Below are 14395 nucleotides of genomic sequence, written 5' to 3'. Positions count from 1 at the left end.
AAAATGGAGCCATGTAACAGAGGAGAGCTTTCTGAAGGTCAGTGTATTGTCATAAAGGTCAGTAAATCACTTTGATGGTTGAGATTTCAGAAAATGTGAAATTATTGAGTAACCGTGGGTCAACTATGATCCCAAAACAGCAGTGTTGTCTAAAAAATATGATAGTTTCTTCTCTTGTCCACCGGAATGAAAAGGAGTTTGTGAAGAAGTCATTGCTTCTACTAAAGAACCATGGGCGATGTAGATGTTTTCAGAGAAAGAAAAGTCTTCAGTTAAGACAAGCTAGCAAAAGCACAAAAGATAAAAAGAACAGAGATGGAAAGAAATGATGGTGAGTCGAAGTACCACATTAGGGAAAAAACAGTCACGTGGGTAGAGTGGAAATTAATTAATCTGATTGTGTCAAGAGTTCATGGAGGAGGGCTTGATCCACATCACCAAATTTCAGTAACAGAAATTGGTAAATGAGAGATTTCTGAGTTATCAACAGAAATAGGGGAGCAAAAGCATTGAGGGGTTTTTTTTTAAATCAGTTTAAAGGATAGCTTTTGAAGTAAGTGACCCCAAGTTTCCAAACTGGGCAACTCTAAGTTTTCAAAGTTAAGCCCCTGTCTGTAAGGGTTCTAATGGAAACATTTATTTCCAGAGGGAAAATAGACCGTCCTCAAATTTGGCTGTCTGGGGCCGGGTGCAGTGGCTCACGCCTGTAGTCTCAGCACTTTGAGAGGCTGAGGCGGGCAGATCACCTGGGGTCAGGAGTTCAAGACCAGCCTGGCCAACATGGCAAAACCCCGTCTCTACTAAAAATACAAAATTAGCTGGGCATAGCGGCATGCGCCTGTAATCCCAGCTACTTGGGAGGCTGAGGCAGGCGAATTGCCTGAACCTGGGAGGCAGAAGTTGCAGTGAGCTGAGATTGCGCCATTGTATTCCACCGTGGGCGACAAGAACAAAACTCCATCTAAAATAAATAAATAAATAAATAAATAAATAAATAAATAAATAAATTAATTTGGCTGTCTGGAATTAAGTTAAGGGTGTGAGTGATACTTGGAAATATATTTCCTCTTTAGACTCAGACCATTTTTCTAGAATGTTAAATTATTAGTTTTTGCATTTTTCTGTCATGTTTTATTTATGCTTTAAAATCATTTCTATATAGAATTTACTGAAAGTTAAGGCACTTACTATTAAAGAAAATGTGATAGAAATCAGAATCCTACCCATAACTACCAGCTGTTTTACCCAGGACAGGTTACACAGCCTCTCTCTGCTTCGATTTCTTCATATAAAATATAAATAATAAGACCTATCATCCTATAGTACTTACTGTGTGCCAGACTCTGTCTTAAGTCATTTGTACAATTAACTCATTTAATTTTTAAGGCAATCCAATCAGGTAGGTACTACTATTATCATTCTCCTTTATACATGAAAAAAAAAATAGACATATAGATTAAGTTAGGAGGTATAACATTTGCCAGAGTGAGATTTTTGAACCTATGTGCATTGGCCCCCTAATCCAGTCTCTTAAACATTATACTATTGTCTCTTGGTTAGAAAGAAATAATACTAGTAACTACCTTTAAAGGTGGTTTGAGAGTTAAATGTGTAAAGTGCTTGGAACAGTTCCTGGCACATAGTTAAAATTCAATAAATACTACATATTTCGCCGTTCATATCTCATTTTCATTTTGTAAAAATACAAAATCAAACGTTGAGGTCTTTTAAAATTAGTAATTGTGGTTTCCGTAGTTGTCCTAGTTAATAAAAAGTGCTAATGAAAACCACATATCATCTTACATCTATTAACTTAATGAAATTTAAAAATAATACTATTCAAAGCTGCAACTCTTTAGCAAAATACATTGGCATACTGTTTAAATAGTAATGTTTTCCAGAAACTTGAAAAAGTATACACTCATTTACTAACCGGCCCTCTTGCTTCTTAGGTGGCAGGATGTTGTGGGGGAAGCAGTAAAATCTTTGGGTCAGATAGCCCTGACTCAGGTGAGAATGATAGTACCAACAGGTTTTTCCACTTACTAGTTAGGTCACCCTTGGTTAAGTCAGCTATCTCCAAGCATCATTTTTCTCATCTGCAAACTGGGAATATTACTTAAGAACTGTGTTATATGAGATAATTCAGGTAAATTACATACCTTGTTTAGATTGAACATGTATAAGTTTGCTTTCCTTAAATATTTGGACCATTGAACTATCCCAAGGAAATAATTCAAAAGAAAGGTGGTTGTATAACATTCTTAATTAATAACAAAAATTATAACCAAACCAAATGTTCAAAAATAAGGGAAATAATAAATGGAGTAAATTACATAGATATGATGAGATACTGATGCAGTCACTTACATAATAACTGGAAAGTGCTCATTAGATTATTTATTAATGAATAAGACATTGAAACTATTTATGATTATAACTTGTTTGTAAAAAAATTATGAACCTAGAAGATGGCATGGAAAACAATTGTTTTACTAAATTTTTCTTTGTTGGCATAATGATTATTAGAAACACTTCATTTGTGTAATAAATACTTATTGAAATATAAGTAGTAGCAAGTCACAATTACTTTTATCTGAGTATGTTTTATCTGAGAATATCTAAAATGCTCTGACATTTATATTTCTACCTGAGCTTCGAAGATCTTCCTTTACCTCACACTTAATTAAGATTATTTCAGAACCAAATTTGCTACAGTAAAAACAAATACATAAAAATGTTGAAGTTGTAAATTTGTTATCATATATCCAGTATCAAGTATTAAATAAATATGTGCAGAACAATATTAAGTAGTTTCGTAGCTTTCAAACTACAAACTCAACTACTAAGTTTACAATGAAAGTGAACTACTTCCCTTCTCCTATTGTTCCTTGTCCCCCCAACCAAATGGAATTTATGAATTTATTTAAAGATCAGCTATTTACAAATCTTCTTAAATGTACTTAATTCAGAGAGGCTAGGTATTAAAAACAAATATCGTATAAAATCCAAAAGGCATATGTTTTGCCAGTTTTATTTATGTGTTTATATTTTTGATATGTTTCTGTTTCAATGTCTTAGTTTAGTTTACACAATAGCCCAATTTTACTTTTGCAAAGCAAAGCTTGGACTTGTTTTAAAAAAGTGTTCTATAATATTTTTAGCTTTTTCAGGCATATTCTGTACTAACAAGCAGCAAAGAATGCAGAGCTTCTATGAAAGAGAGAAAGAGCAAAAGAAAAGAAGAGAGGTCAAAAGCTGAAGGGAAAAACAAGCTTTCCACTTCACTGCTTTAAAGCATTGAAGACACAGAGGTAAAATTGTATGTACATTTTAGGTAGGAACATAGGCTGGCACCTTGCATATCATACAAGAGGTTCGGTAGTGCATTTATAGAGCATCACTGAAGCCTTTTGTTCAGCAAGAAAAAAATGATTGAACATCTGACTGTAAAAAGTGTGTCAGTGTGACTGCAACATTTACAATGGACCACATTTGCAGCAGTACTAACTTGAAGATAAATCGTGCATTAATATTTCACATTTTGTTGCAGAATTCTCAATTATAGCCACATCAGCCTCTATAGGATACTAAAAATGAGCTTATGAAGGTACAAAGATTTATCATATTAGACAGTATCAATTAAGATGCTGAAAGAAAACCCATCAGTTTTGATTGTTCATCATTTAGTTTGAAAAATTTTGTCTCATTTATTGCCTGAGATAACAAAAGGGTTAAAAGGAAAAAAGTAAAATAGAAAAATACATCTTATTAAAACTTTTTTTATAGAGGCAGTTGCAGTGTCATGGAAAAGTTGTAAGATAGTATATTTCCTCATTGAAAGCTTTAATGAATAATATATTCATTATTTATGTAGTTAAGAAGTAAATGACACTATTAAATTCAAGTGCAAAAATAGAAGTTTCTTTGAGCCAGAAAATAATAAAGAAGAAAGAAAAGCTAATGATGAATTTCAAATAAAATATTTAAAGTTTGATGTTTTTAAGGAAGCTGTAAAAATTGAACACATTGATAAAATGTCAGCATTTGATGGAGGGTTAAATTAAATGCAATCAACAGTCTTAAGGCATAACATACTTGACTTTAAAAGAAAGAGTTCCTATAGTCCACTATTATAAACCTGTATATGTTCTATTATTTATTCCCATGATAAATCAACATCTGTTTAAAAAGATTAAACACCTATTCTAGCTGGCCATATGGCTGACTAAATAATCACGCTAGCTTCAATTTTGTATTTCTTGACTCAAAATGCTTTCTCGGTCTTAACATGATGATGATGCTGGTTTTGCCCTCAATTATGAAAAATCTGCCTGAGTTAATGGAATTTGAGAATGGGTGTTTGCTGTTCAACCTAACAGATTAGGTTTACTCATTTGAAACGAAAGAAAAAAGAACAGGAAATTTGAAAGTGGCAAGAGATTTTGAGCCCTTACATTTATTCTTCTAAGCTTAATGAATTCATTCTGAACTTCAAATAATCTAATTCACCATAAGATAGTCAGATTAAGTAGAGAGTGGAAGGCAAACAATAAAAATAAGAATAAGGATGGAGCAAGAATTAATTCCCACAATCTAAGTTATCCCCCAAATATTATGGTTTATGGTAAAACACACGTTAATAACTGTCATTTCCAAAACCTTGACTAACCAATAAGTACACATCACCCATGTCCATTTCTCATTCTATTTTAATGGAACAAAGTGGCTTGCAGAGGTTGGGAAGTGTGTAATTACATAGACAGAGTCTTTGCACTTTGATCGTAATTACAGTATTTTATCCATCCATCACTTGTTGCTTGAGGACTTTTCCATGGTGAATTCTTTAAAGGAGATAGAAACCCTGTCCAGACAAATTTGAGCTTCAAAATAGCTAATCAGAAACTTGGCTCTCTTGTCCTGAAACAGAGATTGAAAATTGTCACTTTAATCTTACAATCCATTTGGCTTTGAAATACAGTGAGAATGTGAAGTCTTTCTTTGGGAGCATGCATCTCTGTTTTTCATTATCTCTAGTCACCTTTTTATGAGCATGTATTGGGGCATTGGGTCTAAGCTTGCCTCACTGTAGGTAGTGGTTTTCAAAATTGGGTGTGCAAACAAACGAATCATCTGGAGTGTCTGATAAAAATGCTGAACTTGCATTCATTCCCTTGGCTCCCAATTTCTCAGAGAGAGGCATCGATGTAATCTCAAACCCGAATTAACTGAGAACCTTACAACACCACAAAGTCTAGAACTATTTCTCCAAGTGTGGTCTGATAACCACCCGAATCAAAATTGTCTTACAGTTTACAGTGCATTTCCAAGGCTCCACCCAAGCCCTCTCAATATCTGACAACATCAGAAGTGAGTATGTGCATTCCTGTGTTTCCTGGATCTAAATTTGGCCTTCAAAATTTTAGAGCTGCCATCTAAGAGTCAGATATATCTCTGTGTAAAAGAGTTTGAGGAACTTTAACAGAAACTAGTAATAAGAATCACTGTTTCAATTTACTGCCTCAAGAGCAGATGCTTGCATCTGCAGTCCCGGGGCTAGCTTGTCCAGTGTTTTTCAGCCCCACCTTGTACCTTGTATTATTTCTATACAAGTACTTTTACCTTGGATTCCCTGAGGTCTAAGATTGTATTTCACTCATATATTCTACCTTCCCCACTTTGCACCATAAAAAAATAATAAATTCACGGGAAGGTTTAAATGCATCAAAACAAAACGCAGTTTTCTAGTGTCCATATCTACAATTTGGGGATAACAATTCCTACCCTGGTGGATTAGTTTCCTATTGCTGCCATGACAGGTTACCACAAATTTAGTGGCTTAAACTAGCACAAAGTTAGTATCTTGCCGTTCTGCAGATCAGAAAACTGATGTGGGTCTCCCAGAGCTGAGATCAAGGTGTTGGCAGGACCTCATTGCTTTGGAGACTGTAGGAGAAAATCGGTTTCCTTGCCCTTTCCAGCTTCCTTGGCTCCTGACCCACTTCCACCTTCAAAACCAGCAATAGCCTGTCAAGTCTTTTTTTACAACATGTCACTTTCACTCTTCTACCTTCTGCTTTCTTGTGATTACATGGTGCCCACAGGGATAATACGAGTTATTCCACCTACTTTAAAGTCAGTTGATTAGCAGCCTTAATTCCATCTACAACCTTAATTCTGCTTTGCTGTGTAACATAACATATTCACAGGTTCTGAGGATTAGGATGTGGCTATCTTTTGAGACTATTATTCTGCCTACCATACCTGCCTACCTCCCAGGTAGGTCACATGTGCAATGCATTGGGAAACATTTTGTCAACTGTAAAATTTAATACAAATCTAATAAAATGCTATGTTTTGTGTTAAAGAGAGCTTTGAACTGGTAGTCAAGGGACTTGAATTCTCATCCTGGTTCTGTTACTATTTTGCTGTGTGATCTCTGACAATACACTTAACCACTCTGGGATTCAGATTCCTTAATTCTAAAGTATAAGAACTGAGGTGGACAAGCCAAGATGATGTCAAGACCCATAATGATCTTTCTTCCGAAAGTTGATATAAAGTGGAACTCGAGGTATGCTTACATGAAGACACAATTGTTGGAAGGCAGCTCCAGTCCACTGGCACACTATACACGTAATATAATAGTAGAACTGAACAATACAGCAGGTCATGAAAAATGTTTTGTTTAACGTCTTTTCCATATAACGCTGATGAGAAAAAAAAATTCAGTTCCCAGCTGAGGTTACTGTCTATGTGGAGTTTTTGTGTTCTCTCCAGGTCTACATGGATGTTCCAGGTATTCCTATTTCCTCCCACATTTCAAAGATATGCACATTAGGTTCATTGGTGTGTCTAAATTGCCCCATTGTGAGTGTGTGTGTGTGTGTGTGTGTGTGTGTGTGTGTGTGTCCTGCAATGCAATAGCATCCAGTCCAGGGTTGGTTTCTACCTTCCACCCTGAGCTGCTGAGATAGGCTCTGGCCCTGAGACCCTGAACTGGAATAACCAGCTTGGAAAATAGTTAAAGGAATGAATATACATTATTGTAAAATAAAAATTCATAAAGTCTATGATAATCATAAAATACATGATGATAAACGATGCAGTCAAAAAGTGCTCAGTAAGCCTGCTATATTTTCATTTGATTTTGAACTGTGTGGTGGTTAAGAGGTGCTCCTTACAACTGTTGCTTTGCAAAGATTTATTCCTTGATTTAACATACTACCACTGTGACCATCACTCACTGATTCACCAAAAATTGGGTAAATAATTATCTTACTTCCTTGTATTCATCTTTCTTAAATACATGTGTAGCTCACATGGATCTCAATGTTTAATATCAGAAATCTTGTGGGTCTATATTTAGAAGACTGGTGGCGGTTTTGTGACCCGAAATATGCCATAGAAACTTAACTGTTGTTTATATCAATTAGCCTATGGTAAAATTGGTTTCGTTAGTTACATACGGTTTTGCTTAAAATCACAATCTCCAAGAACCTATCAATAACGTTCAGTGAGAACTTACCGTACACTAAAGGGGTATATTTCAGAGTTGAGCTGAGTTTATTTCTCAAAGTTCTAGTTGTGAACAGTAAATGAGAGGTTTTTATCCCTACTTAACTCATGAGGAACTTTGATTTAGATAGCTTAAGTGATTTCATGAAGGTCACATAATCACTTAGTGGTGGAGTTTACTTACTACAGTTCAGATCTTTTGCAAATCCTTTGTGCACTCTGCTAAGATGACTCTCTGCTATTTAAACGCACTCACCACTTACACGCAGCGCACAGAAATAGAGCAGCATTGTGCTTTTGGCTAACCACAGTTGGTCATAAATATATTTTGAAGTTTATTCATTAGAGACTGAAAAATTTTTTCTTGATTACAACTGATGGATATATTAGATGCTGAAGATAAACTGTAACTTAATACTTCTTTAAAAGTGTGTATAAACAACTGTGTATAAACAACATATGCAGACTGTAGCATGTTGGCTCATTCCTTTCAGTCAGAGAAACTTAGTGATTACGGAGATGGCTAAAAGCCAGTGTGCTCATTGAAATGGATGGATTCATCATTTACCTCATATCAAAAATTATATTATATTATTAATTGCTATATCAATTATTTTGGAAGTCTTCTTACGTGCATAAACAACATCATGGCATACTTTTTTAATGTGTGGAGTTGTCATGATCCTGGCAGGAAAAAGAGCATGATACTGGCAAGAAAAAAGATATTGAGGAAAGTTTAATGAGGGGGTAAGGAATATGATGTGGATCCCTAGAATTAGAAATGGCGGGAAATGGTTACTCCTCCTAAGCTTGAAGAAAAGGAAGGGGAGGGAGTAACTACTCAAAGTCAGGGGACTTGGACCTGCAGCAAGGGCCTCTGAGAGGATCTGCAGGCTTTAGCCAAAAACCAACAGGGAGTCAGCCAGGGAAACTAATATTCCAACTTCACTCTCCTGCAGGAGATTGCTGCTGGTTGAATTCAACAGGAAACCAGAGAAGAAAAGACCTGTTAAAGCAATTATCAGGAGGCAGCTTCTTGAGGCAAAGAATGAGAAAGAAAAAGAACAGATGTGGAGGAGCAAGTGAAGGACGCCCAACACAGAGCTGCATCTGCCTTTAGGTGATTTTATCTTACAAATGAAATGATCTTCCACTGTAACTTCATTGTCATCACTCTTCCTTTTGGGATATATTTAGAAAGTACAGCTAATAAAGTTGACCTTTACACCAGTAAAGAATAAAATTCACAACAAATATGTAATTCACACACAAAAAACACACTTCGTATTATCCATATAGTATTTTAATAGTTCGATGCTTCTTTGGAATACAGGATGACTAAGAAAAAACAATACAAAATATTTTACTGGTGGTTCAAATTGAAATGATGTTTACTTTTCTCTAATTTTTAGCCCTCAGTGATCACATAATTTCAAAATTTAATTTTGATTCATGTTTATCATTTTAACTGGTTTATTGTTTGAAAAAATACTTTGAAAGAATTTAATCTATTAAAATTACTTTGTTAAAAAATAAATTTTGCAAAGTAGATGGAAATTCTAGAAATGAAAGAATGGAAAATTGCCCAAGTTTTAGCCCAAACAATAAATTAACAAGGATGTATCTTCTGAAGTGCTAAATTTTAGATTCATTTTCAATATTCACCTAATACAAAATAAACAACAAACAGAATTTATTGTGTACAAGTTTCTATTCATAAATTAATGGTAATGAACCCACTGACTTATTTACTGAACTTTTATAATTTCATCTATAGTTCAATATTTTAAAAATTAAGTTAGTATTCAAATGGTAATGTGATTTTATCCAACTTTTTTCCTCTTTGTATTGTTAATATTATCAAAAGGGGAACTTAATAAGCTCTAAGATGTTAACTGCCTTTTTGGTTTTCAGAAAAGTTTTTGCGAAGACTAAAGTAAATTAGCATTAACATCAGGGCACAACTAAATGCTCAATATGGTAATAGGTTTAAGTGGAAAGGAAAAAAACAGAGGATGAAGTCCCAATTTTAACTTAGAGAATGATTACCATCATCCTTTGAAACATGTATTTAAACACTTTTTTGGAATGGCATTAACATTTAGTAATAAAAGATAACATCTGTCATTTTTTTCTATTCTGTAAGGGAATTCATAAATTAAGGTAGCTTGGAGTTAAAAATATCAAGATATCCTGTTCTTTCTTTAAAAAATTAACTTTCATAACTTCTTTCTAAACACAAGGTCAGTAAAGACAAATTTAACTATGTAGATGACTATGATTATGGAATGATTAAATTTGGTCTTTCTTAAAATAGCTTTTTGTAAACCGAGAACTACAACGGTTGTCTGCTTAGAAAAACCAGCTCAAACCCATTTACTCATGAGGTATCAAAGAACATATTGTTTGATCCTTGCTTTGACAATATACATTATCATACTAATTCCTTCAGTGATATTTCATTTATTCACTTGTTTATTCACTAAGTAATAAAGGTTGGAAAATAGTAATAATTCAGTCCTTAAAACACATGACAAACAGTTAAAATATTTGAGGAAAATATATTTTAGATTAAATATATAAGTACTACAACATTAAATACATGAATGTAACAGTCACATCTAATTCGTTTTTGTATTTGCAGTGTCTTCCCCAGAGCAGATGCTTAGTAAGACTATGTTTCTTCACCTTAATGTTTTTGCTGGTTAAGCTTGCATTACAAATGAGAAGTACACATTCTTGCCTAAAATTATTTATTAGGCAAATAATTGCTCCCTGGCCATTCTGAACCATAGTCTCACAGCTTCTCAACATGCCCCCCTGCCTTCCCCAAAAGTATCAGGCACCATGATTAAAGTCCAGGGCATTCTAGGAAAATTTAAAACTACTTAAAAATACTATGTAGCCATAAAAAAGAATGAGATCATGTCCTTTGCAGGGACTTGGATGGAGCTGGAGGCCATTATCCTTAGCAAACTAACACAGGAGCAGAAAACCAAATACTGTATGTTCTCACGTGTAAGTGGGAGTTAAATGATGACGACGCATGGACACATAGAGGGGAACAACACACGCTGGGGCCTTTCAGAGGGTGGAAGGTGGGAGGAGGGATAGGATCAGGAAAAACAACTAATGGGTACTAGGCTCAGTACCAGAGTGATGAAATAATCTGTACAACAAACCCCCATGACACAAGTTTACCTGTATAACAAACTTGCACTTGTACCCCTGAACTTAAAATAAAGGTTAAAAAAAAAAACAAAAATACTATGATTGCTTAGAATATTACAGTATGTCAAAAACTGAGATGACATTTGCTTCATGAACTAATAGATCGTCAAGGTAATATAAAAAGTAGTTTCTCTATTTCTTTATATTTATAGGCCTCTCTTATCATTAGAAATGCTTCTAGAGAGGTATGCAGGATTGAAGTGTGGGTTATTAGTCAATAGAAGGAAGTTTCTTCTAAAGCTTCCCTGGTTCCAAGTACCTAGTTTAGGAGAGATGCCCTCAAGAGTAGCATTACACGGTTACTATTTCATCACAATTATCTTCTTAGAACTATTATTTCCAAAGATGTTTAATGGAATAGATAATTTTGAGATTAGAAACAATTTTGAGAACCAGAAAATCTTTGGTGTTTTTCTTTTTAATCAACCCAATCCCCAACTGCAGCTAAATCTAATTTTCACATTATACAAGAACATAAATCCTAGAGCCATTTATTTGTGCTAATATTGTTGTTTGTGGCAAACAGCAAGACACGAATCAAGCCACCACCAACAAATTCCACTGAAACCTTGGAGACCCCAAACTTGCTTCCCCTCTCTCTTTTTTCACCCTTTTCTTTTTATCTCCTCTATTCTATTTCTCTTTCTGCCTTGCTCTTTCTCTTCTGCCTTTTCACACAACCCACCAGAAACCTCACAGGAAGAGAAACAATCTACATAGCCCACATTAGTGTTCTACGTTGTAGCAAATCATGCTAAAGGAAGATCACACATCTTTCACACTCTACTAGTCTACAGTAAGTGAGTCCTGCCCAGAGAGAGCAGAATCTGCTTCTAGTATCAAGCTCCAACAGACACAGGTGGTAAATGGCAAGTTAACCCTTTGTAACCTCACCATTTTCAACACGCAAAGGACCTCTCTCATTAGTCTTATAAAATAAAGTACGAAATCTCATGCTGTTAAACTAACATCACATTGCTACATATGACTTGAATATCTCCCATAACTTTATGACTGGAAAAACACTGTTCAGATTTCATTTACCAGTTTAAAAATAGCAAAGTCTAATTTGAAGCACATACACACACAATTGTGCACCCTCACTAATATTCTCTCTTAGTACTAGGCAAATGTTTCTAAATAAAATTTACTACAATCACAAGCTTTAAAAGTCAGATTTGTCAAAAGATTTTCATTATCAAACATACCAAAAAATATTCCTTATAAAATGCAACGACAAGCCACAATCTGTTTGGTACAACAATGGCTAGTTATCTATTTCTTAATGTATAAATCAAAATTATTTGATGTTTATTTTGACTTGAAGATTATCCATACATTATTATATCCCTGCCCAGTGAAATTTCTTATTGAGTGAGTAGGTGCTGAACAAGGCAAATAATATATTTTAAACATTCTTAAATGGCGTGATAATTTTTTAAAATGGGAAGATTCGCTTCAAATTTTTTCACTTTGTAGATCCAAATATCAACCAAAAAAGACATTCAGAAAATATGTCCACAGACCACTTTAAGTCCACAGAAAGTCCAAAATAATATCACTGTGCTCACTAAACAAGGAGGAATTGTTCTTTGTACACAGCTGACACATTCATAATACACAAGGCACTTCAATTAAGTTTTGAGAGAAGTTATGTCACATTCAAACTCACCGCTGGATGTAAGGGTCAGGGCAGTACTGTAGGGTGGCACACCGTGAAGTTTCAAAATTCATTTCCTTCAACTGTCTTTGATATCAACGAACGGAGAACAATTATATAAAATATACACATATACCTGTGTATATATAGATATAAAGCCGGGAGGCTAAAAGCAATAGGGTCAAATGCTATCAGACATAGAAGTTTAGGCACTTCTCCCCTTCACACATATTTGCAAAGAGGCGGAGCGTTTCTTGATTTTAGCCAATGAGATTCATCAAGTGACTAAAACTTCATAAACGCTCGATTCTTACCAGCTGGGCATCCTCTCTACTGTTGTTCTTCCCCCTCTCTCACGGCTTCAGAGTCCTTGACGTATAGTAGCCACACTTGTTGTTGGCAATTTGGAGCTGGAGGCATCTCTGAACTTCTGATCTCTGTCGTGATTGGATGCTGGCATGAATGGCATCAGAGTTTAATTTCAGCAGCCTGGACTTTTGTAACTGAACTGAGCTGATGAGTGTCCACCCTGCTCCAGCTACATAACACTTCCTTGTATCTGGATACTGGTTTGATTTGAGGATTTCTGTGACTATTTCTGGGGCTAAAATGTTTTGTAGAGCTGCTTAGGGAAGTTTTGTTTTGTTTTGTTTTTTCATCTATTTCCCTCCCTCCCCGCCCTTCAGTTTCCCTTTCAGCCAACCGCCTGTTGTGGTCACAATCTCAAATAGCAAAGACAGGGAAATTCCTTGATTATATTTAACTTAGAACTCACTCTTCCTCTCAGCTAAGAGAAAGAGATATCCCTTTCACATCCCCTTAGAAGCTTTGCCTGACCCGAATAAAAGAAAATAACCTTTACTGAGTTAAATATCCTACCTCAAACACATGCACATGTACTTACATATAATATAGTAATTTTCTTAAAGATATTAAAATTGGAAATAATATATTATTGTAGAATACTTTGAAGTGCACAAATTATTTCAAATTGCCTGTTAATAAAAATATTCTAGTTTATTTTAATCTCTCAGTCGGCTCCACTCTATTCTTTATGTCTTACAATTTTTGCTGGTTTTGGTTTTGCTTTGACTTGACCTACTTCGAAAGGAAACCATAAAATTGTTCATATATTCCCAAATCAGTGTAATATCAGGAAAGTCTACACACAAAATAATTTATTTCCTTTCTGAATATGGGCTGTAAACTTATCCTGGTTTTGTGGATTTGGAAATTGAATGAAATATGATTCAGAAGCTAAATTAGGATAGACTCCAACAGGGGGAAAAAAAAACCACTCTGTGTATCTAACGGTCACTAACATGGCGAGTTCACATCTTCCCTTCACCCCCTAATCACAGGACACACCTGTAAACAGGTGACATCAGTAGATGTCAAAGTTGTGAGACAATCTAAAGCCCTTTCAGAGAAATTTGACATTTCCCTGTAAGTAAATCTAACTCAAAATGTGTTTCATAAAAATATTTTATTTGTTGCTTCAGCCAGGATGGAAGGGAGAAGCTATTTAAAACTTGACATTCTCTTCCTTTACTTAGCCCGAGAGCGGCTAACATCTGTGAATTGTGAAATTCACAAACAGGCCGGCCTGAGCCCCAGCCAAATCAAACAGCTTGCTCCACAAAATGTAAAACTTGAAGGGAAGATTGCTTAACTAATTAATTATAGATTTGTTAATTGCAGTTAAAGAGTTTGGCTTTCTTCCCTGCTATTAGCAAATATAGATGACCTAAATAGAAGGTTCTGAAATTAAAAATAATCAATTTCCTGTGACCACAGCCAAGTGATTCCATTTATAATGAAAGGTGGAGTGAAGATTTCTAGTGCAGAGCTTCTCAAGTTTTAATGTGCCCGTGAGGCACCTAGAAATCTTATTAATGCAGATTCTGGTTCAGTAGGTCTGGGGTGAGGCCTGAGACTCTGCATTTCTAACACGTTCCCAGGTTACTTGATGCTGCTGGTCCTCGG

At 35.1% G+C, this 14395-nt stretch overlaps 1 protein-coding gene across 4 annotated transcripts in view; it reads right to left on the bottom strand.

Annotated features, from left to right (window-relative positions):
- TP63 (tumor protein p63) overlaps positions 1–13024 on the bottom strand; it is a 266584-nt gene extending 253560 nt beyond the window's left edge. For 3 of the 4 annotated variants that reach the window (XM_004038198.5, XM_019024803.4, XM_004038203.5), the window contains exon 1: positions 12422–12633. In XM_004038198.5, the coding sequence (XP_004038246.1) occupies positions 12422–12483 (62 nt within the window). In that variant the 5' untranslated portion in view covers positions 12484–12633. Of the gene's footprint in view, positions 1–12421; positions 12634–12723 lie in introns of those variants that run through there. The other variant, XM_063704457.1, reaches the window with a different exon arrangement.
- Positions 13025–14395: the final 1371 nt, after the last annotated feature.

Source organism: Gorilla gorilla, chromosome 2 (genome assembly GCF_029281585.2).
Source record: "Gorilla gorilla gorilla isolate KB3781 chromosome 2, NHGRI_mGorGor1-v2.1_pri, whole genome shotgun sequence".
NCBI lineage: Eukaryota > Metazoa > Chordata > Mammalia > Primates > Hominidae > Gorilla > Gorilla gorilla.
The sequence above is the reverse complement of the archived record's forward strand: the minus strand, read 5'-3'. Positions and strand labels throughout refer to the sequence as shown.